The sequence below is a fragment of the Squalius cephalus genome (genome assembly GCF_949319135.1).
Source record: "Squalius cephalus genome assembly, chromosome: 1".
Taxonomy (NCBI): Eukaryota; Metazoa; Chordata; class Actinopteri; order Cypriniformes; family Leuciscidae; genus Squalius; species Squalius cephalus.
Window position 1 is genome coordinate 11,130,220 of NC_137122.1, and position 26,438 is coordinate 11,156,657.

At 38.3% G+C, this 26,438-nt stretch overlaps 1 protein-coding gene across 2 annotated transcripts; it reads left to right on the forward strand.

Moving 5' to 3' along the window:
• The first annotated feature begins 3,081 nt into the window (after positions 1-3,081).
• Positions 3,082-20,399, forward strand: LOC307163167 (uncharacterized protein). Of its 2 annotated transcripts, XM_079879113.1 has the most exons (4): positions 3,082-3,109; positions 9,992-10,137; positions 17,664-17,918; positions 18,747-20,399. In XM_079879113.1, exons 3-4 carry the CDS (start codon positions 17,861-17,863, stop codon positions 19,925-19,927), a joined length of 1,239 nt encoding a protein of 412 aa, XP_079735239.1. In that variant the 5' UTR covers positions 3,082-3,109; positions 9,992-10,137; positions 17,664-17,860; the 3' UTR covers positions 19,928-20,399. The 2 variants fall into 2 exon arrangements, with proteins under 2 accessions (XP_079735239.1, XP_079735240.1); XM_079879114.1 differs by lacking the exon at positions 9,992-10,137 and having other exon boundaries at positions 3,089-3,109.
• The last annotated feature ends 6,039 nt before the right edge of the window (positions 20,400-26,438 follow it).

A 26,438-nucleotide genomic window follows, 5' to 3' on the forward strand; every position in this document is an offset into this window, starting at 1 on the left:
TTTACAATCGATTCAATGAACACTTATGTCTCAAAAATCGAACAGTATTTTTTAACAAAAGTGACAGCCCTAATACATATTGAATTTATTTGTTTTAATCATGTTTGTCCCATGTGTTTTATTATGTGGTATGCACTGTGGTATATACTATGATATACAATTACTATGAACTTTAAACAACATAGTTTTTACAAAATAAACTGAAATGATTATCGTCTCCATCTCACCACAGCTTTACACAACCAGCAGAAAGACAGCAGCTCGAATAAAGATAAGTTATTTTTTATTTGTGTGTGATAATGTTGATGTTTATACTGTATATGTTTTGTCATTATGAACAGTATTTGGCGCCTCTTCGTTTTTTACTATTATTATTTTAATTAATGCCATGAACCAGAACAATACAATGAGACATTATCATTCAAAGTCAAAAAATACAATGTGATTAAAGTAAAATAAGATAAAACAGTTCCAGAGGACAATATTTTTTCTATAACAAACAACAGAAAAAGGGTGCTACTTTATACTCCATTTATACTCATTGTTATTGTCTGTTTTTATGGTTAAATTATTTACCGCTTAACCCTTGATATCCAGCTTCACATATACATTACAAAAAGTCTGAAATGTAGATTTTAAATGCGATTGTAGCAGGCTACAGCTGTCTGGCCAAATGGCAATTCATTTGCAGTGCTGTGAGTGGTGCTGGGCAGTGAACAGTGAGCCAACCGCGATGGTCGAGTCCCTATATAAATCGGGACCTTTCGTTTGACAAGCTACGTCATTGACATGCGACTGTTGTCCTGTCTACCTGCCGGCCTATCCGTCTGATGTCTGTCTTGGTCTGCCTTGGTCATCTATTCTATCCTAGCGTTACAGGTAGGAAAAGCTCTGGTTCTTTGTTTCCACTCTTAACTTTATGACTGGGGCTTATAGGGAATGTTTTAATTTTAGAATCCCCGTTGCTGTAGTAGCCCTGTTAGCAGCTAAAGTTGTGCCCGGTTATTGGTGATCAGAGCCTGGGGCTGTGACTGGATGCTGTTTAGCAAAGGTATGTGACTACGATAATTAATAGATAAATGTTACGGTGAGATGCGTTTATAAGTAGACATTTTTTGTATTTCAGGGAAGGCTTTATAGCCGGGGTGTAGCGGCCAGTGGGCGACATCAGCGCCGAACGCCTGCTGCTTTGCTTATGTTTTTAATGTCACGATTTGTTTGCGGATATAATATGCTCATGTCAACAACTGCGGCTGCCTGTTTTACCCGGGACCTAGAATAAGTGGAACCGTGGTTTGCTCACGTTAATCGGCAGCTTCCTGGTGATCTCGTTCCTCCTGTTATACCGTGAATTGGTTTCATTCAGCATCATATGGCCAGTTTCATGGTTTAAGTGTGGAGTGTTGGATGGACTGACACCACTAACTGTAATTATTTTGGTCTATATTTTATAGGCTCAGTGTTGTTTTGTTTGTTTATTTAAACTCTTGTATGGAGGCTTTTGTCTGCTGCTGATATACAAGAGCATTATTCTGATTTATTTGGGTTGATTATTTATTTGTTTTGCTTTGTCTACCCCGACCAAAGATCGTTAAGCCAGAGGGCATTTTTGCCCCATTGTGCTGGATGGGCTATGATATTTTGTTTGTTTAATTTGTATTTTGATTTGTGATTTAATTGCTACCCATATCTTTAACTCTAGTACCATCTTGGGTTTAACAGTGTTTTGCAATTGTTGTGTGTAGTTTTGGTTGATTTTCACGTGTTTGTCTTTTGTCTAGGTGCTGAAGACCGCCAGTGGGAGCAGTGCCCCTTGTGGTGGTGGGTCCCTTGGTGTGTGCAGTGGCGGTGCGTTCACCAAATGTGATCATTTCCCTTGTGGTGCGTGTGTGTGAAATTTATCACGTGTGAGTGGGGTGTTGTGTTATGGATGTTCATTGCTCGGGCCACTAGCCTCCCACTGGTAAGTTTCAGCCCTAGCTTCACCTCGTGTGTGTGTGTGTGTGTGTGTGTGTGTGTGTGTGTACATTGTGACTAGAGTATATTGTGTGTTTGTTATTTGATTTGGTGTCAATTACATTCTATTTGCTGTGAAATTCGTACTATATGTTTGTTGTGAAATCTTGAATTTTTGGAGTGACTCTGGTGTGTATGGCTCCATTGGTTGTACATTTTTATAAAAAGTAAAAGAAGAGAAATTAATAATAATAAAATTATATTTTTGTATTTGACCACTGTCTCTGGCTGATTCCTTCACGAACCTGAGTGCCTTGTTAGCGAAAAACCATTAAGTCTTTGGGTGTAAGTCCCATCGTGGCGTAGTCTGCTATTTGTCTGGGTCTAAGCCCAGCTATATATATTCCACCTGCCACACAATGAATTAGCATTGATGCATTTGAATACGTTTAATAAATGTGCAGACAAGCATGCTGTTGCTCTGCTTTAATAGCAATAGCAGGAGGTTCCTTCAACAAATAACCCAGGAGCAGTTTCACTCAGGTCTATAGTTTATTTTAACAGTAACTCACTGTCAGTAAAGGCAATAAAGCTAATGTAATGGTCAGAATAACCAACTCAACATCTTAGTTCGTCACTAAGCTTCGCTACAAACTGAAATTAAATGAAATGATGGGCCGAAAAATAAATAATAATTAATAAGGGTGATTTACAGGTTCTCGACTGGACCAAAAATTTTACGTGGGCTCAATAACCAAGGAAACACTCACGTACCCAAAATTAGTCAGATGCAAATGTAACCATTTTACTTTTGTACCATCATAGTATTAAAACAGCAGGTTGATGCAATCATGACAGGTACAATTCAGCTGACCATAAATTTGAAATTAATGATAATCTCATGAACTCAGAGCTGTCGGAAGTTGGAATTTCAAGTTATTTATTAATCATTACTTTGTACTAAGGACTATGAGACAAAAAAAAAAAAAAAAAAAAACTTGTTCTCAACGTTTTTGCACCGGACTGGACTATTAGGATATAATCTGTTAAATCTATTAATTCTTCAAATGAACTGAGGAGGGCAGCAATACGCCATTCTAGCGACTATAGTCTGCCGCAAATATCAGAAGAAGAAGAAGAAGAGTCTTCTGAGGTGAGGAGAGCAGTTTGCGGTATTTCTCATCTTTACACAACCACCAAAAACACTTTATACAGTTTGATTAAGCGACAGGCTCATTTCTGTATTGTTTTCATCGATCACAGCGATACTTGTGCGTCTTTTCTGGTGTCTTTCTACTGAAATAAACATTTAGTGCAGCAGCAGCGAGCATGAGGAGAATATGTTGAGTTCATTCAGACCTGAGCGATTTTGTGTTCGTTTGTGTGATTGTCTCGATGTTTGGAGTGAGAACTGTTACTGAATGTCAAGACAAGAATTAAAGTTTGAGATCTGTGAGGGGAATTGATGGAAATCGATGGGAATCAATCTCAAGTTTTGCTGTTGCCATTTTAATTGTAGCCTACCTTTATATTTCTTTGTTGACATTTATTGTTTGCAAATTTTATTGTTAAAATTTAAATATATAGAGCAGATAATTATACACACTTTATATTGTTCATGTAATGAGTAATGAACATGGGGAAAGTTCAAATCTATACATAAATGATAAATAGATAAATATAATACAATTGATATAATATCAGATAGCCTAAATATTAATGAAGTTTGAAACTGGACATGTTAAATAATATAATAAATAATGTTGCTTCTCTTTTTTTTTTTTTAAGTTTTATGGCCATCATCAGTTTCTGAACATACAAAACTAAAATATGTTATTGATCTAATTACTTTATTGCAATTCATATCCCAGATAGCATAACATCTCCAAGATGTCTGTTAAAGCTCCAATATGTAACAATTTTGTAATAAAATTTCCAAAAATAACTTGCACAGTGTGATATATTTCCTCCAGTTGTGTACTTACAATATCTCAAAAGTCTCCAAAGATTTTTTATTTCAGAGAAATTCCGATTTTAAATAACTGGCCGTCCCGGAAAAGAAATGTCGCCTCTCAGTGACGCAATGTCCGCTCTATCCTTTTTTTCCATGTGATCGGATATTCCACCACACCGGATTTTTTTTTTTTTTTTTACAACAACTTTATTGAGTTTTTTTTTTCTTATAACAATAAACACGTCTGACAAAGAAGAAAAATAAAATAAAATAAAAAAAATGTCCCACCACACCGGAATATCACATGGTCAAATGCGGAAGTGGTGGTTATAGCGTTATAGCCATAGACTGTATGGTTAAAGCTGTTATGGATCACGATTACTCTTTGGCGAGTATTGAAGTGCCAACAAAACGAAAGCGTCCATATTCGGATACACGCAGACTGTGTGACAAACGAAGGAATAAAACCCGGATAAATATTGGCCAGGCGTTTTCGAGATGGAGAGAGCTGCGCGAATCTTGGACTTGACAGAGACTCTGCTCTCGCGAGTGTATTGATAGACAGGTAAGACATGCAACTGTCAATAATAGCACTTATAAACAAAGTTATATTGCTCTTTGTACTTCGGTAAGGTTTTTTATTACGTGTGGTGACCGAGATTATGGCAGTACAATTAAATACAATCGGATATGTGTTGTTAAAAAAATATATTTAGTCATTACTTGCAAATGTTCGTTCAAATTTACTTTTAGATATTGGTTTGAACACGTTAAACAACACGGCATTAACCATAAACACGTAAAACTGCACAACATTAACTCAACAAATCATTTGACAAATACGTTAGCTGTAAGTTGTAACGGGATAATATAGCATAACATTTCACGTTCCTTGCAGTTCATTAATTATGATGACATAAAATAATACGATCAGACATACAGGTAATACAAAAACGAATAAATTACCTCATCCGTGATCATGATTCATTAATTACATTTAGATACATTGCTAGATGGTGAAAACGCATTAAAAACGACATCTCCCATCGTCACCTCCTTCATAGCGTCATCAAGCTTCACCTTTGTTATTGTTGAAAACTGCGCCCTCTTGTGGTAAAAAAAATCACATAGTGGAGCTTTAAAGAGTGGTTCAAGGTTTATCAGATGTGCACAGCAGTAGGGTTGCGTATCGTTTGGGTTTTTTCCAATACTGGTGCCAAATCGTTACTTTTAAAACGGTACCGTTACCTAAACAGTTCATGAACCGATACTTAAAAAAAAGAGCCTCAAAATGATGGTGAATGACATTAAATAGCCTAATGGCTTTTTTAAAATAAAATCTCACCTAATGCTGTAAACATACAGAGAGCCCTATCAGCTGTTAGTATTATTTAAGGTTAAAAATAACTCAAATTAAATATGTTTTTTATTATAATAACAACAACTTTATTTAATGATTTAAGTAAAAAATAATAAATATGTAAAATAGTACACAAGTTTAGCAAAATACTCTATAGCTCTTTTTTTAGCCAACTAACATGCTATAGCCTATATTATGGTCATTAAATTATAATAATATAAGATATTATGTATGAGGAATATACATTTCGGTAAGTTGTACTGTATATTTCAACATTGTTCATTCGTGTTTATTTACTATTAGCTAGTAGAGATGATGGGTTCACGTGCGCTAGGGATCTGTCACGTCACATTTACAAGCGCCAAAATGGTATTTATTGTTTGAATTTCGTAATAAAATTGACAGAATCTGAGAGCTGCGTTTAAAAAAAAAAAAATTATATCATAAGTAACCTGCTCTGTCTAGTCTGTCGGTCTCCGTGTCCTCTTTGCTTCGCGATTTTTCTGTGCGTGAGAAAATGGATGTGTGGCGTGAGAGTGTGTGAAAAGTGTCAATTGCGTGTCTGCATTGTTTATCCTTTTGATCTTTCATTCAAAAAATTCGCTAAATTCTAACCTTGCATTGAAGTAAAAGAATTGAAAGTTCGGGGTAAATCACATTATGAAATAAATGCTTTTCTCCAAAACACGCTAGCCACAATTATTGGCACCCTGTTATTAAATACTTTTTGCAACCTCCTTTTGCCAAGATAACAGATCTAAGTTTTCTTCTATAATGACTGCTGAGTTTGGAAAATAACTGACAAAAGATCAGAGACCATTCCTCCATACAGAATCTCTCCAGATCCTTCAGATTCACAAGTTCATGTTGGTGCGTCTTCTCTTCATTTCAGCTCACTCATTTTCTATAGTGTTCAGTTTAGGGGACTGGGACGGGCATGGCAGAAGAAGCTTCATTTTGTGCTCAGTTACCCATTTTTGTGTTGATTTTGATGTTTGTTTTGGACCGTTGTCCTGATGGAAGATCCAACCACGGCCCATTATAAGATTTCTAGCAGAAGGTGTCAGGTATTGATTTTTTATCTGTTGGTATTTGCTAGAATCCATAATACCATGTATCTGAACAAGATGTCCAGGACCTCCAGCAAAAAAATATGCCCACAACAGATCCAGCAGTATATTTAACCGTAGGCATGGGGTACTCTTCATCCCTGTTTGCACCAAACACATCTGGTGGATTTGCTGCCAAAAAGTCCTTTTTTTGTTTCATCTGACCATAGAATCCGGTCCTTTTGAAGTTCCAGTCGGGTCTGACAACTGAATATGCTGGAGTTTGTTCTTGGATGAGCGAGGAGGATTATAATCTTTAGTTGATTATAACTTCTTAATTATTGCCCTGATGGTCAAAATGGGGATTTTCAATTATTTAGCTATTTTCTTACAGCCACTTTCTGTTTTGTGATGCTCAACAATCTTTTGCTGCACATCAGAACTATATTCTTTGGTTTTACTCATTGTGATGGATGATTAAAGAAATTTGGCCTTTGTGTTTCCTCATATTTAAACTCCTGTGAAACAAGAAGTCATAGCTGGACAATTTCATGTTCCTAGTCACCCTGGTGTGCTAAAAAAGGTAAATATTAATGGGAATATACTTCAGAGATATTTTACTTAAAAATATTTATTTCATAATGTGATTTCCTCCCCACTTTCAAATCTTTTACTTAAATGAAAGGTTTGGTTTTTGCGAATTTTTTGAATGAAAGATCAAAAGGATAAACAATGCAGATTTATTTTTTTACAGCCATTTTTTATCATATTTACCAGGGGTGCCATTCATTCTGTCCACCACTGTATATAACATGCCCCGCCTGCACAACTGAGATTCAAACCCTGCTAGTGTCTTCTGCTAGTAAGCAAAGCATTAAAGAACCATATCAACTGTTAACCCCCTGAGGTCGGATGACGCGCGGGCCTGATTTTGGTTCTGATTTTGCCGTAATCGATAGATTCTCCTTATTCTCGCGAGATCGTACGTGACTCATATAGGGCCCTATAAAATCCGTTTTATTTTTTCCCAAATTCCGTTTTTTCCGTTTTAATTTTTGCAAATTCCATTTTTTGCGTTTTAATTTTTGGGAATTCATTTTTTTTTTTTACCCTTTACTGTTATTTTAGTCGTAAAAAGAGTGTTTTTAATGTTAATGATTAAAATGTACACAAATAAAATAAGAATGACCCTAAATTTATTGAGGTAACAAACAAAATTCTCATTTTAAGAGATGTTAAATGTGGTGTGGTTTGTTTACATTAGTGAATGTATTAGGCTAACTAACATGAACCACGAGCAATACATTTGTTACTGTATTTATTAATCTTTGTTAATCTTAGTTAACCCTAACCCTGCATTTGTATTATGTTACTTCACACAGTGCATTAAGCTAACTAATGTTAATACAACTTTTCATTTAAATAATGTAGGCTACTAAATGGTGAAATTAACATTAATAAAGATTAATAAATGCTGTAGAAGTGCAGTTTATTAATAGTTAATGTTAACTGATCTAGTTAACTAGAGTTTAATAAATGGAACCTTATTGTAAAGTGTTACCGATTTTGTTATACACCGAACCGATTCAGTGTTGGACAGATCAGTTGTTTTAACCATTCATTAAAGTGAATCGGTTCAAAGGAGTCATTAGTTCGCGAATCGGACGTATCATTAGCAGACTTGTACGCGTTGCGTGATTATCCCGGCAGTTAGGACATCGCACAAGATTTGTCAACACAGAAAACATTTCATCATTGGATAGGTTTTGTTTAGTTTATTGAAAGTGTTTTTTATGTCAGCTGAATGGGCGGAATGCTTTTCAGAGAAGGCAAGGTAAAAAAATTTTTTTTTTTTGCACAATTCACACCCAGCTAATTCAGGAAAAAAAAAATCCGAATGCTCCAGCTGATCCAGCTGATCTGTCCGTTCTTCCCGGTCTCTGTTGTGGTTTTTTGTTTGTTTGGAGCATGTGGGTCTGTTTTGACAGTTCATCATGTGCTTCTCTGTCATTTGCTGTGTCTCTCCCCGCCCCCTTGTTATCCCATTCATTACCTCGTTATTGTTTCACTCCCCTCACCTGATCATGTATCAATTAATTCCTTCTGTCTCCTATTTAGTCCCCTTGTGTGTGTTGTCTTATGCCAGATCGTTGTTTGAGCTATGTGTGATTATTGCTCCAGTTGCCTTGTCTTGTGTTCCTCTGTGTCGTGTTGGACCTTTTGCTAGCCTTTTGTTTCATTTTTTAGTTTTATTTTTCTCTACCTCCTCCTGACCTTCCCAGGTGGCTCAGCTGCATTCAGCCCTGGCCTTGCTCTCAGTCTCTGCTTGTGGATCATCTCTTTCACTGCCCTCCTTCACATACTACCTGAGAGTCGCCATTCTCCTGCCGCTTCAGACCGTCGCTGCGCTACACCGCCTGGTTCTGGTTCTTCAGACGTTATGTCGATCTACTTTTCTACTACATTTTATTTCAACATATTTCAGTCGATTTTTACTCATCTCAGTATAGCAATACAGTTTGTAAAACATTATCATTCATTCACACACAGAAACGCGATTCACTTGAGAAGGAAAAAAACTTACTACAGTATTCCTCAGCTCAGTCGGATCCTTGCACCTCGAAATACCCGCACTTCTGAGGTACATTTTCCATTATTATTATTACGATAGTATTATTCCTCACAGCGCTGCGAGACGGTGTAAACAAGTACAATGTGTTTTCTCGAGCTGATATGGGGGCGTTCACAGTGTTTGCATCGATTGCCTCAGTCATTTGCGTTTGAATAGCGCGCGCTCTCCGTGGGCGGGGTCACATTAAAAATAATTAGATGAGATGAGAATGACTGACATCTCGCTCTTTTCTTACAGATTACATGAACTGAGAATATTTGTTTTCTATATAAATTACTTAATTTAAAAGAAGAGAATTTAAGCTTCATGCCTGTGTGTCTGTATGTCTGTTTGACTGAGTATTCGCTGAGTTATTGTTCATTTTCGGACGCGTTTCAGAATGAACTACACTGACAGAGAGAAATCAGGACTCGCATCATATTTATTTTTCTTTATTTGGCAAAAAGCACAACACTTTGTTTTTATTGTGAGTATACACAAAAATAATACACACTTAACAGAATCGATTTATGTATGAAACTTGTTTGTAATATCAAAGTCAACAGAGCAAAATTAATCTCTTTTGAACTGATAAATAAAAAAGCGAGCCTATCGCGCCGGCGCGATTGTCGACCCCAGGGGGTTAACCCTTAAGTTATATTTGGTTTGGTGGCATTGCATTGGACTTAACGTCTTGTCTTGTGGTCTTTATGGCCTATGTGAAAGCATTTTGTTATTGCACTTTGTTACTGTTATTAAAAGCCTCTATTGTTCATGAAAGTTTGAAGTTTTACATAACATTTCTTTATAGTATATATGGCCACCCCACTCTAGCTTTGTGTCCCATCTTGGCCACCCCAGTAAAAATGTCCTGGATACGCCACTGGAAAAGGAGAAAGAGAGGTACTAGAGGGGGAATCAGGAATAGACTCAAACGATGCAGCAGCCGTTTTCCTCTGCCCACAATTATGCTCTATCACTTAAGAACAAAATGCTTGAACGCGAGGCATTAATGAAATATAATAGAGACTTTAAAAGAGCAAACCTGCTTTGCATTACAGAATCACGGTTAACGGAGGAGACTGACAATGTAAGCCTCGAGGGATATACGCTAATTCGACTGGACCGTGATAGTCAGAAATCATCCAAAACCATTGGAGGAGGATTTTGTATGTTTGTCACCAACAGCTGGGCAACAATCATCACGGTACGTGGAACTTATTGTTCAACACACTACGAACAATTATCGGTGTCATTCAGGCCACACTACTTGATTCGTGAGATCGGACAAATAAACATTTGAGTCTATGTACCTGGGCCAAATTTAGCTTTTGCAGACGAGGGCATTGCTGCCAGCTACAGCATGGCACTACGTAACTCATTGGATGACCCAGTGTTTCTTTTGGGAGATTTTAAAGGTCCTGTTCTTCGTGATCCCATGTTTCAAACTTTAGTTAGTGTGTAATGTTGTTGTTAGAGTATAAATAATATCTGTAAAATTACAAAGCTCAAAGTTCACTGCCAAGCGAGATATTTTATTTAACAGAAGTCGCCTACATCGAACAGCCGGTTTGGACTACATCCCTCTACTTCCTTCTTTAATGACGTCACTAGAACAGTTTTTTGACTAACCTCCGCCCACAGGAATACACAAAAAAGGGGGCGTGGTCTTGTTGCGCTCCCACGGAGAAGAGGAAGAGTTGCGTTTGTAGAGTGTGTTTGTCGCCATGTCGTCGAGACGCTGTTATTTTCATTCCGGAGTCCAATCACCTTTGTTTGGCCTTCCCAATGTGCAACGTGCGCTAAGCTGCTGTCGAATCACAACACAGGAACCGCTGGCACAATCAGAACTCGTTACGTATTTCTGAAGGAGGGACTTCATAGAACAAGGAAGTCATCAGCCCGTTCTTAGGACAGTAAAAACAGCGGTATACAGATAAGTAAATTGTGTGAAAAATACTGTTTTTTTTACACGCGAAACATGAACACATGTTATATTGCACACTGTAAACACAATCAAAGCTTCAAAAACACACGAAAAACGGGACCTTTAACAAAATGTGTTTTTGCCGAATTTGGAACAGTACTTAACTTGTCCGACGAGACTGAGCAAAACTCTAGACAAATGTTTTGGTAATGTGGATGGTGCTTACGTACCAAGGTTACACCCACCATTAGGACGTTCAGACCATAATGTTATCCACCTCCTTCCAAAATATAGACAGATACTAAAAAGGACTAAACCTGTCATTCAGCAGGTTCAGTCATGGACTAAAGACTCAATTGAAAACCTTAGAGACTGCTTTGAGAGCACAGTTTGGAATCTGTTTTTTAATGATTTTAATTGTTGCAGTGATGACGATCATGGGTCTTTGAATGACACGATTACCAGTTACATCAATTTCTGTACAGAGGCGGTGGTTCAAACAAATTCCCAAACAACAAACCTTGGATTAACAAAGATTTTGTCTTTCATTAGAGCAGTTTTATAGGCTTTTATCGTGTATCCTGACTCAAATAATGTGTTTCTAACAGCAAACACTCAGAATAAAGTGAGATGATCTGCTGCTGATCCTGAATGGCTTGTTGAATGAGTGTTGATAGTCTGAGGCTCATCAATATTAACAGATCTGCTGAAAACACTCTTTATTTCATGACAATAGTTCCTGTTTTCACCTCATTTATTATGCTGATGGCTTCAGATCTCCTGTAAATGGACACTTAAAGCTCATTTCATTGGTGTCAACTAAGTTGAGTTTAAACAACACAGTTGTTTAACTGATAAATGTTCTAAATCTAAATGTTGTTGAGTTTAACCCCCTGAGGTCGACAATCGCGCCGGCGCGATAGGCTCGCTTTTTTTTTTTATCAGTTCAAAAGAGATTAATTTTGCTCTGATGACTTTGATATTACAAACAAGTTTCATACATCAATCGATTCTGTTAAATGTGTATTATTTTTGTGTATACTCACAATAAAAACAAAGTGTTGTGCTTTTTGCCAAATAAAGAAAAATAAACACGAAGCGAGTTCTGCCTTCTCTCTGTCAGTGTAGTCCATTATGAAACCCGTCCGAAAATGAACAATAACTCAGCGAATACTCAGTCAAACAGACATACAGACACACAGGCATGAAGCTTGAATTCTCTTCTTTTAAATGAAGTAATTTATATAAAAAACAAATATTCTCAGTTCATGTAATCTGTAAGAAAAGAGCGAGATGTCAGTCGTTCTCATCTCATCTAATTATTTTTAATGTGACTCCGCCCACGGAGAGCGTGCGCTATTCAAACGCAAATGGCGGAGGCAATCCACGCAAACTTGTGAACGCCCCCATATCAGCTCGAGAAAACACAAGTTTAATCAGATCATTGTAGCCTACTTGTTTACACCGTCTCGCAGCGCTGTGAGGAATAATAATAATGGAAAATGTACTCAGAAGTGCGGGTATTTCGAGGAGCAAGGATCCGACTGAGCTGAGGAATACTGTAGTAAGTTTTTTTTCCTTCTCAAGTGAATCGCGTTTCTACATTTACATTTACATTTATTCATTTAGCTGACGCTTTTATCCAAAGCGACTTACAATTGCTATATATGTCAGAGGTCGCACGCCTCTGGAGCAACTAGGGGTTAAGTGTCTTGCTCAGGGACACATTGGTGTCTCACAGTGGATTCGAACCCGGGTCTCTCACACCAAAGGCAGGTGTCTTATCCATTGCGCCACACCACCCCCCTAGTTTCTGTCTGTGAATGAATGAATGAACGAACGGCAGAGATGCGTGCTGTTTACCACAGCTCGCAAAAAGACAGTTTAAATTTAAATCGCCTATCTGTGTGTGAATGAATGATGATGTTTTACAAACTGTATTGCTATACTGAGATGAGATGAGTAAAAATCGACTGAAATATGTTGAAATAAAATGTAGGCTATTTGTATAAGCAACGTATTAAACTGCAAATTAACATTTATATGCCCTAATATTTCATAAAAACAACGTTACAGTCAGGCAAAATATGAAAGACAACATTTTGTTGACTAGATTTGGGTACAGTTTTTACTGTAGAATATACTGCCACATCAAATAAGCTTTTGTTTAGCAATTTCTGCTCATATGTTATATATATATATATATATATATATATATATACAGTGAGGAAAATAAGTATTTGAACACCCTGCTATTTTGCAAGTTTCTCCCACTTGGAAATCATGGAGGGGTCTGAAATTGTCATCGTAGGTGCATGTCCACTGTGAGAGACATAATCTAAAAAAAAAAATCCAGAAATCACAATATATGATTTTTTAACTATTTATTTGTATGATACAGCTGCAAATAAGAATTTGAACACCTGTCTATCAGCTAGAATTCTGACCCTCAAAGACCTGTTAGTCTGCCTTTAAAATGTCCACCTCCACTTAATTTATTATCCTAAATTAGATGCACCTGTTTGAGGTCGTTAGCTGCATAAAGACACCTGTCCACCCCATACAATCAGTAAGAATCCAACTAGTAACATGGCCAAGACCAAAGAGCTGTCCAAAGACACTAGAGACAAAATTGTACACCTCCACAAGGCTGGAAAGGGCTATGGAGAAATTGCCAAGCAGCTTGGTGAAAAAAGGTCCACTGTTGGAGCAATCATTAGAAAATGGAAGAAGCTAAACATGACTGTCAATCTCCCTCAGACTGGGGCTCCATGCAAGATCTCACCTCGTGGGGTCTCAATGATCCTAAGAAAGGTGATAAATCAGCCCATAACTAGCCTACACGGGAGGAGCTGGTCAATGACCTGAAAAGAGCTGGGACCACCGTTTCCAAGGTTACTGTTGGTAATACACTAAGACGTCATGGTTTGAAATCATGCATGGCACGGAAGGTTCCCCTTCTTAAACCAGCACATGTCAAGGCCCGTTTTAAGTTTGCCAATGACCATTTGGATGATCCAGAGGAGTCATGGGAGAAAGTCATGTGGTCAGATGAGACCAAAACAGAACTTTTTGGTCATAATTCCACTAACCGTGTTTGGAGGAAGAAGAATGATGAGTACCATCCCAAGAACACCATCCCTACTGTGAAGCATGGGGGTGGTAGCATCATGCTTTGGGGGTGTTTTTCTGCACATGGGACAGGGCGACTGCACTGTATTAAGGAGAGGATGACCGGGGCCATGTATTGCGAGATTTTGGGGAACAACCTCCTTCCCTCAGTTAGAGCATTGAAGATGGGTCGAGCCTGGGTCTTCCAACATGACAATGACCCGAAGCACACAGCCAGGATAACCAAGGAGTGGCTCTGTAAGAAGCATATCAAGGTTCTGGCATGGCCTAGCCAGTCTTCAGACCTAAACCCAATAGAGAATATTTGGAGGGAGCTCAAACTCCGTGTTTCTCAGCGACAGCCCAGAAACCTGACTGATCTAGAGAAGATCTGTGTGGAGGAGTGGGCCAAAATCCCTCCTGCAGTGTGTGCAAACCTGGTGAAAAACTACAGGAAACGTTTGACCTCTGTAATTGCAAACAAAGGCTACTGTACCAAATATTAACATTAATTTTCTCAGGTGTTCAAATACTTATTTGCAGCTGTATCATACAAGTAAATAGTTAAAAAATCATACATTGTGATTTCTGGATTTTTTTTTTTTAGATTATGTCTCTCACAGTGGACATGCACCTACGATGACAATTTCAGACCCCTCCATGATTTCTAAGTGGGAGAACTTGCAAAATAGCAGGGTGTTCAAATACTTATTTTCCTCACTGTATATATATATATATATATATATATATATATATATATATATATATATATATATATATATATATATATATATACACTGCTCAAAAAAATAAAGGGAACACTTTTTAATCAGAGAATAGCATCAAGTCAGTTAAACTCCTGGGATATTGATCTGGTCAGTTAAGTAACAGAGGGGGTTGGTAATCAGTTTCAGCTGCTTTAGTGTTAATGAAATTAACAGCAGGTGCACTAGATGGGCAACAGTGAGACAACCCCAAAAACAGGAATGGTTTTACAGGTGGAGGCCACTGACATTTTTTCCCTACTCATCTTTTTGGACTGTTTTTCACCAGTTTTGCATATGGCTAGGGTCAGTGTCACTACTGGTAGCATGAGGCGATACCTGGACCCTACAGAGGTTGCGCAGGCAGTCCAGCTCCTTCAGGATGGCTCATCAATACGTGCCATTGCCAGAAGGTTTGCTGTGTCTCCCAGCACAGTCTCAAGAGCATGGAGGAGATTCCAGGAAGAAAGACAGCTACTCTAGGAGAGCTGGACAGGGCCGTAGAAGGTCCTTAACCCATCAGCAGGACCGGTATCTGCTCCTTTGTGCGAGGAGGAACATGATGAGCACTGCCAGAGCCCTACAAAATGACCTCCAGCAGGCCACTGGTGTGAATGTCTCTGACCAAACAATCAGAAACAGACTTCATGAGGGTGGCCTTAGGCCCGACGTCCTCTAATGTCCTCTAACGTCCATCACTGCCCAGCACCAGGGAGCTCGATTGGCATTTCCCATTGAACACCAGAATTGGCAGGTCCGCCACTGGTGCCCTGTGGTTTTCACAAATTTGAGCAGGTTCACCCTGAGCACGTGACAGACAGTTATGCTGCCTGTAACATCGTTCAGCATGACCGGTTTGGTGGTGGGTCAGTGATGGTCTGGGGAGGCATATCCATGGAGGGACGCACAGACCTCTGCAGGCTAGACAATGGCACCCTGACTGCCATTAGGTATCGGGATGAAATCCTTGGATCCATTGTCAGACCCTATGCTGGTGCAGTGGGTCCTGGGTTCCTCCTGGTGCACAACAATGCCCGGCCTCATGTGGCGAGAGCATGCAGGCAGTTCCTGGAGGATGAAGGAATGATACCATTGAAGGGCCACCACGCTCACCTGACCTACATCCAATAGAACACCTCTGGGACATTTTGTTTCGGTCCATCTGACATCACCTGGTTGCACCTCAGACTGTCCAGGAGCTCAGTGATGCGCTGGTCCAGATCTGGGAGGAAATACCGCAGGACACCATCCGTCGTCTCATTAGGAGCATGCCCCGACGTTGTCAGGCATGCATACAAGCACATGGGGGCCATACAAACTACTGAGTACCATTTTGAGTTGCTGCAATGAAATTTCAGCAAAATTGACAAGCCTGCTGCATAATTTTTTCACTTAGATTTCCGGGGTGTCTTTGAATTCAATCCTCTGTAGGTTGATCATTTTCATTTCCATCAAACGATGTGGCATCCTTTCGTTCATAACACATACCCAGTCCTTATTAGTATAGATATCCAGCATGATATTTTTCCCCATTGAGATCTGATGTGTTTTCAAAGTGTTCCTTTAATTTTTTTGAGCAGTGTATATATAACATACTATTTTTGTCAAAAATAAAGTCATCAACTAAAATGTTAGCTGTTCCAGTGTTGGCTATATTCAAACTAATGAATACATATGATAAAATGTAGGCCTATAATATTTTTTTTACAAAGAAAGAGTAAAGAGTTTACACTTGAAATATTGTTGAAATTGTAATTATTGTTGTAATTGTAACCTTTTTAATAAAATAGCAAAGCATATTTACAAGATAGATGTAAGCAAAATCTTAAATGGTCAATATAAGTCTTCTTCTAAATATATCTTTTGTCCTTGCATTCATTCTTGTGGCTCATGTCAGTGTCACACCTGAATGAATGGCTCATTATGCAGAGTCATTATGCATACTGGGTGGGACATTGTATTCTCAGGTGTAAACCACTCCTCGTTCCCGCCCCCCTCGCATATTGGCTTTTCAAGCAAAACCTGTCTTATAAAACAATACATTGATTTAAATTGTGTGTGAATGATTAGGCAGGATGATTTTCACATCATTTTGAAGCCAGAACTCGAAGCGACAACATTCATTAGTCAAAAGTCTTGTTGACACATATTTAGTATGTGTTTTGTGGTCTTATTTCAGCAACTTTCATTTTTATTTTTTTCAATAACCACGCATAAACATTATTCTCTTAAAAATTCAAACATATACATGCATGTTGCTCGCATATTATGGTAGCCCTGTTTGTGCTATATAGAGTGAATTTACATCTTTGCCATTAACATGTTTATAAATAACTGAAAAAAGCACAAATGTCAGAGCATGTCAGAACACCTCCAGGGCCCAGAAAACCCCTCAGACCCCAGAGGGTTAACTGTTTTTCTTATCGTTTTTTATTTGGAAGAATTTACATTAAGAATATATTAATGTTTTTCTTTATTTCTGCATATTGTAGAATATTTTTATTGATTATTAACTGGATTTAGTGAAATCTATGAGAATATTATCAAAGACATGATACTATTATATCTGGCTCAGGGCAGAAGCATAAGAAAAACAAATGTATTGATTACCTTTGAGGTGTATATATGTTTGATTCTGGACTCTGGAGTTGCTTTTGCAAAAGCACTCGACTTTGTTAGATACAATAATTTATTGGATAGTAAAGTTTATTTTCTGGCATCAAGACTTCAAGATTGATTTTTAATGAAGTGACAGACTCCACAACAATATGCCTATATTTGAATGAAGAAGGAGAATCATTTTAGGGTTATGAATTGAATGAGCATCACTTACTTTATGATGGACAGAAAGACATGATGTACAGATGTTTTACAGATGTGTCATTTAGTTTAAAAACTCTCACTAACTGATATATTTTTTTATTTTGGCAGATAAGCTCCTCCCACAGCAATCATGTTATCAGTGAAGCTCCTCCCACAACAATTACATCATCATTGAAGCTCCTCCCACTGTAATTCCCATATAAATGTTGTAATTTCCAATCAGCTACAAGTGAAGACGAGCATCAGAGCATCAGGAAGAGCTGAAATCTGCAAAGACTGAGTTTATTAAAGAGGACAGTGAGAACATGAGTGATCCAGAACCCTGCAGAATGAAACACACTGAAGATCCTGAAGAACAAAGAGGTTGGTGTTTATTCTTCATTCATTCATGATGCTGAAGAACATTCATGTTAGAAACATTCAAGCACTTCATCACATTTAGATAAACAGTAAAACTATGAAATGGTACAAATTTTCAACAAATGGTCAGTAGAGGGAGGTTGGAGAAACTTTCAGATTGATTGTCAACATCAGGTCAAATTATCTCCCTTATTTACACTTATTGTATATCTGGTTCGCCTTTTTTGCTACTATTTTAGCAAAATGTCGGACATCTTTTAATATAGTTTACAACATTTTGTTTAAATACAGTGTATATATATTTTAGATTATTATTTGTATTATTTTTTAAGCAGCAAACAGCAAACTATCAAGTAAATGAACTTTCCAGAATGGCTGACAGAACTGTAATTAAATTACTTTGTGCACCGATAAGACAGAGCATCCAGAAAACCTTCTACCACACCATTGGATTCAGACGTTGGGACAATTGTTTTACCTTGTTAAAAAATCATAGCAAATACTGAGAAATAATTTTATTTGAACACCACTAGGCACTATTGTATAAATGTTAATATTACATTAAGTAATTGTGTCATTAATCAAATATATTTAATATTTCTCACTTCAGAAATGTGATGTGTGCCTATAATGTCTTGAAAAATAATAATTGAAATATCAATGTACCTCATTCATGCAATTAATTAATGAAACCAACTCCAGATTTATCATAATATTTTATAGCAATTGTCAACTAGTACTTTGTGCTATTACATCAGGGCTAACTTTCATATTTCTCTCTGAATTATTGATGTGCTGAAAATTAAATTAAACCTTTTTCTTTTATGTCAGACCTGAGTGAAGTGAAGGAGGAGAGTGAAGAACTGAATGAAGTGAAGGAGGAGAGTGAAGAACTGAGTGAAGTGAAGGAGGAACATCATGTCAAACCTGGAGAAAAACCTTTGAGTCGCTCAAAGACTAAAACGACCCTTTTAAACAAAGGAGGAGCCAATAAATCTTTCACCTGCACTCAGTGTGGAAAGAGTTTCACAACCAAACAAAGTCTTGAGCGTCACATGAGAATCCACACCGGAGAGAAGCTGTTCACATGTGATCAATGCGGGAAGAGTTTCACACAAAAAGCACATCTGACCGAACACAAGAGGATCCACACTGGAGACAAGCCACATATGTGTGTTCAGTGTGGAAAGAGTTTCACACGCAAACAAAGTCTTGAGATTCACATGAGAATTCACACTGGAGAGAAGCCGTTCACATGTGATCAATGCGGGACGAGTTTCGCACAAAAAGCACATCTGACCGAACACAAGAGGATCCACACTGGAGAAAAGTCACATATGTGTGTTCAGTGTGGAAACAGTCTCACAACCAAACAAAGTCTTAAGATTCACATGAGGATCCACACTGGAGAGAAGCCATTCACATGTGATCAATGCGGCAAAACTTTTTTTAGGGCATCACACCTGAAGTCACACCTGACAGTTCATATGAAGGAGAAGCCGCATTCATGTTCTGTGTGTGGAAAGAGTTTTTCACGGCTGCCATATTTACATGCACATCAGAAAATACATACTGGTGTGAGAGAGTACGTGTGCTTTGAGTGTGAGAAGACTTTTACTAGAGCGAACAGTTTAAAACTTCACCAGATTATTCACACTGGAGAAAAACCTTACATGTGTTCACACTGTGACAAGAGATTCAGTCAGTCAACAGATCTGATAAAACATGAGAGGATCCACACTGGAGAAAAACCTTACAAGTGTTCACACTGTGATAAGAGATTCAGTCACTCATCAAGTCTGAAAACACATGAGAGGATCCACACTGGAGAAAAACCTTACAAGTGTTCACACTGCGACAAGAGATTCAGTTACTCATCAAGTCTGAAAACACATGAGAGGATCCACTCTGGAGAAAAGCCACACATGTGTGTTCACTGCAGAACTAGTTTCAGACACAAATCATCTCTTAAGCTTCACATGAGAGTTCACACTGGGAGAAAGACCATTTAACTGTGATCAGTGCGGTAAACAGTTTCATTGGGCGTCAGTCCTGAAGAAACACCTGAAGATTCACACAAAGGAGAAGATTCATTAGTATGATTACAGCAGAAAAGACATGGCGGTGTGTGTTTCAGTGCAGAAGTCCTTTACTACAGAAGATAAACTGAAAGAGTGCCAGAAAATTCACACTGGAAAAGAGGCCATAACACTTTAAGAGAGACAATAATCTGATATTATTTTTTAACTCGTTCTTCATTGTTTTTCATCAGAACATCTAGTTTCTCTTCCACTTCTACTCTTCAATGCAACTCAATATATACTTTCATGTATCTTTGAAACTGGACACTTCTCTTCTCTTCTTCTCTTGAGATGCTTTGGCTCTTATAAGTCAGTAAGAGAGAGATCTATCTCATTCTTCGTCACTTTTACTTAATGTTTTTATTAGCTCATGTAATTATTGATTATACTCTTTACTCATTTTATCAAATTGTATTGTCCATGTACCCTGGTATCCAGAGTTCTCACGAGAGCACAAGTTGAATTTGCTCAGCGAGTTACTCTGGCGTCGAGCAATGGAGCTCATTAAAAATGCCCCTCGATCTGAGCTGCACCAATCACAGCGAGTTATCTGATATAGGTGGGCCAGAGGGAGATGACGACAGCGCTGCGACGTTGAAGTCATTAGTAAACATTGCAAGATGGCTATGGATGAACACCTTTTGTTTGAAACGGCTTTGGCCGCTACAATGAAATATTTAGACTTGCCCCTTTCTCTAAAAGACGAACAGAAGACGGCGCTTAAATCGTTCCTTTTCAAGAAAGACGTATTTGCTGTTTTGCCGACCGGTTACGGCAAAAGTATAATCTACCAGTTAGCTCCGCTGGTAGCTAAGCATATGGGACTTAGTGAAAACCACTAGTGGTTGTGGTCTCGCCGTTGATCGCGCTTATGGATGGACCAGGTGAAAGAGGCGAAGAAATTTGGTCTTTCGGCCCTGCAACTTGGCAACCCGAAGAGGTACAGATCCGAAGCGGGCAATGCCAGATAGTATTCGGCAGTCCCGAGTCCTGGCTGTTAAAAAATAAGTGGCGAGACATGTTGGCAAACATGATTTATCAAGAAAACCTCATAGGGATTGTCGTGGATGAGGTTCATCTAATTTATAAATGGTAAGAGTCATTTTGTAAACTTCCTCTAACGAAAAGCAAGCTATTTAATATTAATACAGTAGCCTAATTTAAACAGGACGATATGGTTAGCTGCTAGCTGCAACCTGTTATGCCGTAAATTGCTACGTGCTACACACTCTACTCTGGCTACTTCCCAAAATGAAATCACAGTATGCTGAAATTCAAATAGCTCTTTAATCAACTACATTCTGTTATCAGTGTTACCCCAACGATTATTTAAGAAATATAGGCTAGTGCCTATAAGCATGGGTTAGGTAACTCTAATGTAGGTGTGAGAATTCTTACTCACGTAAATGTTGAATGAAACACTATCGTCCAATCACATACTTTTTAATAGGGCGAATTTAATTAATAGTTTGAGCTGATCTAATTGTTTTATCAGGTTTATTGTGACATGTAGTAATTATGTAGTTGTTATAACATTCAAATCTACTCTTATATGTTCACCAGGGGAAAGACTGAAAAAGGGGATACAGCCTTCAGGGAGTGTTTTTCCAAGGCTGGGCGAACTAAGATCTATTGTCAAACATGGTGAGTAAGAAAACTATGTGACACATGTCCCTGAACACGGCCTTTGCCCTTTGTCAGTAGGAACAGAAAAGGCCTTTGTGACTGGTATAATATTACTGTTGCAATACTAATATTCATTATTAGGATGCCTTTCCACCCTCTCAAAACACCATCCACCTTACTATCACCCTCTATTGATCTCCCCCATCACACTTATTGAGGTGTTTGCTCTCCCGTCCCCCAAGACGCCCCCTATTTGCTTTTATAGACTATTGATCACACCCATCACACCTATTGAGATGTTTATGCATTTGCATCTGATTTTTCAGGTACGCCTGTTCTGGCCTTGACCACCACAGGAGATCTGCATTCCAAAGCCATCATTAAGAAGCAGCTGCATCTGGAGAATGCCATTCAAGTCACCGTCAGCCCGAACAGGACCAACATTAGGCTTGGACTGATTAGATGTCTGCTTGTAAAATGGACTGCCTGGATTGGATCGTCAGTGAAGTGAGAGAGAAGGGCCTTAATATGTCTCCGGCAATCATTTACTGCAGAACACTAAAGACAGTTGGGAGAGTGTATTGCTATCTGAAAGCAGAACTAGGAAAACATTGTTGGGTGGACCGAGAACATAGGGCCGGAAATCTGCTCATTGGCATGTTTCATAGTCAGACTGTTCCTCAGAACAAAAGCAGAGTACTGTCATCATTGGGTGGAGATGGTGCCTGCAGAGTGGTTGTGGCAACAACTGCACTTGTAATGGGGTTAAACTTTCCCAACATAACTCATGTTATCCTCTATGAGTTACCAGAAGATGTGGAAGCTATTCTTCAGGAAGTTGGCAGGGCCGGAAGAGACGGGTCTCAGTCACACGCCATTGTCTACGCCATCAAGCGGCACACAAGATTAAATCAGGCTTTGAAAAGTGTAATTGACACAAGCATCACTTCCTGCTTTCGGAAAGCCTTGTTCTCTCACTTTGAACACCACACAGAAAGTGTTCAACCAGGACATTTGTGCTGCACTCATTGCCATTCAGTCTGTTCTTGTAGTTTGGAAGGTTGTGATGTGGCAACCCCTGCATATGAACTGTTAAAACAAGAGGTTTCTACAACTGGTAAAATCAGAGAAGTCACACAGGAGGAAAGGGTTTTGATTAGGGATCTTTTGACAAAGTATAAGAATAGCCTAATCCAGGAAGACACCCATCTCTACACAAACACATCTGATTGCACTAGATCTAAGATCTAAGTCGGTTTTCAACCCACTTGTTGACTGGACTCACAAAAGATCTAAGTCAGTTTTCAACCCACTTGTTGACTGGACTTTTCCCTAGCCAAGTCTGCGTATGTCTGGCTAACAGCTTTACAGAGACCCCTGAACCGCTGTCTATACGCCTCAGGCACTAGCTCATAGACCCGTAAAACTGCGCTTTTAACTTGATCAAAGCACAAACTGTCTTCCACTGACAGTGCTGCACAAGCCTCCTGAGCCTTGCCAGTCAACTTGCACTGAAGCAAAATGGCCCAAACGTCCTTTGGCCAATAAAGAGCAACTGAGATTCGCTCAATCGCGCCAAAGTAGCCTTCTACTTCTGATTCTCTGAACGCAGGCACAAGTGCTATGTTTTTACTCACATCAAAAGTAGTGTTGGATGTAGGGGTGACCCTGAATAGTCGAAGATTCGATGCTTCGATAGGAGGAGCCTGATTCGACTACCAATCTCACGGTCGAATCTTTGCAGAGGTGTTATGAAACGAGGATCATGCCACTTTGGCTATATGAGGGCGATCAATGTCTGATTTCACATAGAACTACCGGTTTTCTGTCAATACGTTAATATTCAGCCTATTATGATAATGCTGTATATAAAAATGTGCAAAGAAAGTTATTTTTTAATGTGCGTGAATAAATCAAAACACCCCGTGACAGATTTAAGTTTCACTCTCAATCCGTGACCGACAGAGGAGCGTCTTGGCGGCAAGGATTTAAATCTTTAACAATGTCTGGAATAGGAAAATCTAAAGTGTGGATGTACTCCTTCAGAAAGGATATTCTCTAAGGCTGGATTTAGCATCAGGAAAACCATGATCGCACTTCTGCCGGCCAACGTTAACAAGTTGGTTTTCCACAGGACATTCTAAAATGCTTAACGTGAAAAAAGCTTTTAAAACGCTTAAAAGGCACTTTAACGTGGCTTAATGCATGTACACAGTACACACTTTATTAAGAAACCATACTATGTGCAGATAAGCAGATGAACCCAGAATATGAACGCAATGCGTTCCTCCTATAGTAAAGCGTTTTCTTTACATAATTTGATATTTTAATTTAACTATTTTAGGAGATTAAGTTGTTAAATGTTTTTCACGTTAAGTGTTTTAGAATGTATTTTATCCGTGCGCACAATTTGAAAAGACTCCAGCGGACACAGACAGAGTGAAAGACTGGATTTGTTCTCTCGATCAGGTAGGGTACAAGTGATTTCAAAACTTTTCAGCCGGTTCTAATTAAATTTTTGGATGCTGTGAACATTTTTAGCTAAAAAGACTGCCACTCCAGTTTAGCATTTATTGTTGTTTCTGCAGTTAAAAAGACAAAGTTGAAAATTCTGGCTACTATCGTTATTTTAATAATTTCTTTATTTTAATTTTATTTATTGATCTGTCAGGGTTATCTAATCTAACTATTTGTGGCTTGTGTTTTGAATATGTTCCCCTGCACTTTAGGCATTTTGCACACATTTGCTCCTCATCTTGTGACTTGATTCTGATTTATTTCGTTTTGTAGGCTATTTCTATTTATTAGAAAGGTATATTCTGTTCTAATTTAATTTTGTAAATGAACTGTTTATTTTTCCGGTGCATCGATGTTGTGCTGTACTTCGAGCCTGCTCGCACAGGTAATTTAGCCAATTTAATTTGCATGTGAAGTGCAAATCCTGTCTGCAGTGTGGCCTTTCTGGAGTTATTTATGTTATTTCTTAGTTTTATTGATCCAAAATGTTTTTATAATTTTTTTTATATATCTTTGTGTGATTTTATGTACATCGCGGCTTTGAAATGTTAAAGCCCCGCCCCCCGCAACCCGCCCCCCGCCGGACTCACAAAAGATCCAAGTCAGTTTTCAACCAACTTGTTGACTGGACTCACAAAAGATCTAAGTCAGTTTTCAACCCACTGGTTAACTGGACTCACAAAAGATCCAAGTCAGTTTTCAACCCACTGGTTGACTGGACTGTCTCTGTTCTGCTGGGCTGACTGGTTGGCAGTGGTCTGCTCACGGATGTTCTATATTTTGCAGTGTGAAAATCAAGCCTTCTTATCCTCCAGGCACTGAGTGTTGACTAGGCACACCTGCTGCCACTCACTCAATCAGTTGATCAGGCACACCTGCGGCCACTCACTCATGCAACTGAGACACGGACTACTACCTGAGAGAGAAAAGAACAAAAACACACCCCAAACCAAACACATGTCCCTTAAGGTCGTAACAAAGAGGCAGGATAATGTTCAGGTTAGCAATAAAATAAGTTGTGTATGGGCATCAGTTACTATACAGTAGACAGACAAACAGATATTAATGCTTAGATGTGATATTTAGTATAAAAAACGAACACAGTAACTGATAGGGCTTGTTCGACTTGAAGCAGCGCTGAGAGTCATTTAATTGTTATAAAGGGTAATTGTTGACTACAAATATGTACATTTATTTCTGTGTTGATTCCTTCAACTGTTTTTTTCTGGCATTATTAGTATTTTGAAGAATTTACATTACATTATTTTTGTTCTTTTTTTTTTTCCTTTTTTCCCCACATCATCAGTGAAGCTCCTTGAACTTCCAACTTGAACCGGCGCTGCACAGACCGATCGGTTTATGACATCAAAGTACAGAGAGAGTACAGATGTCATAAACCGATCGGTCTGTGCTTCATGTAATTATTGAATAAACTCATTATTCATTTTATCAACAACTCATTGTTATTGTCTGTTTTTATGGTTAAATTATTTAGCACTTAACCCTTGATATCCAGCTTCACATATACATTACAAAAAGTCTGAAATGTAGATTTTCAATGCAATGAATTATCATTGATGCATTTGATGTTATGCATTTGAATACGTTTAATAAATGTGCAGACAAGCATGCTGTTGCTCCGCTTTAATAGCAATAGCAGGAGGTTCCTTCAACAAATAACCCAGGAGCAGTTTCACCCAGGTCTACAGCTTATTTTAACAGTAACTCACTGTCAGTAAGGGCAATAAAGCTAATGTAATGGTCTGAATAACCAACTCAACATCTTAGTTCGTCACTAAGCTTCACTACAAACTGAAATGAAATGAAATGATGGGCCGAAAAATACTAATAAGGGTGATTTACAGGTTCTCGACTGGACCAAAGATTTTACGTGGGCTCAATAACCAAAGAAACACTCACGTACCCAAAATTAGTCAGATGCAAATGTAACCATTTTACTCTTGTACCATCATAGTATTAAAAAAGCAAGTTGATGCAATCATGACAGGTACAATTCAACTTACCATGAATTTGAAATTAATGATCAGCAATAAGTTAGATTAGAGAGGAGTAATACATCAATGGACATGATAATATATTCAGCACGTGTTTCAAAGGGTGTTAAATACATACATTAAATCAGTTAATGTAATCATAACATGCATAATTTCAGTGCACAGAAAACCTCAAAGCCATATAAATATATATTAATATAGGTTTAGGAAGGATGGTTGGAAAACAAGCATTTGTGTGGAGAAGTAGAAACTGTGAGCCATGAACTAATGGACTGTTTATGTCA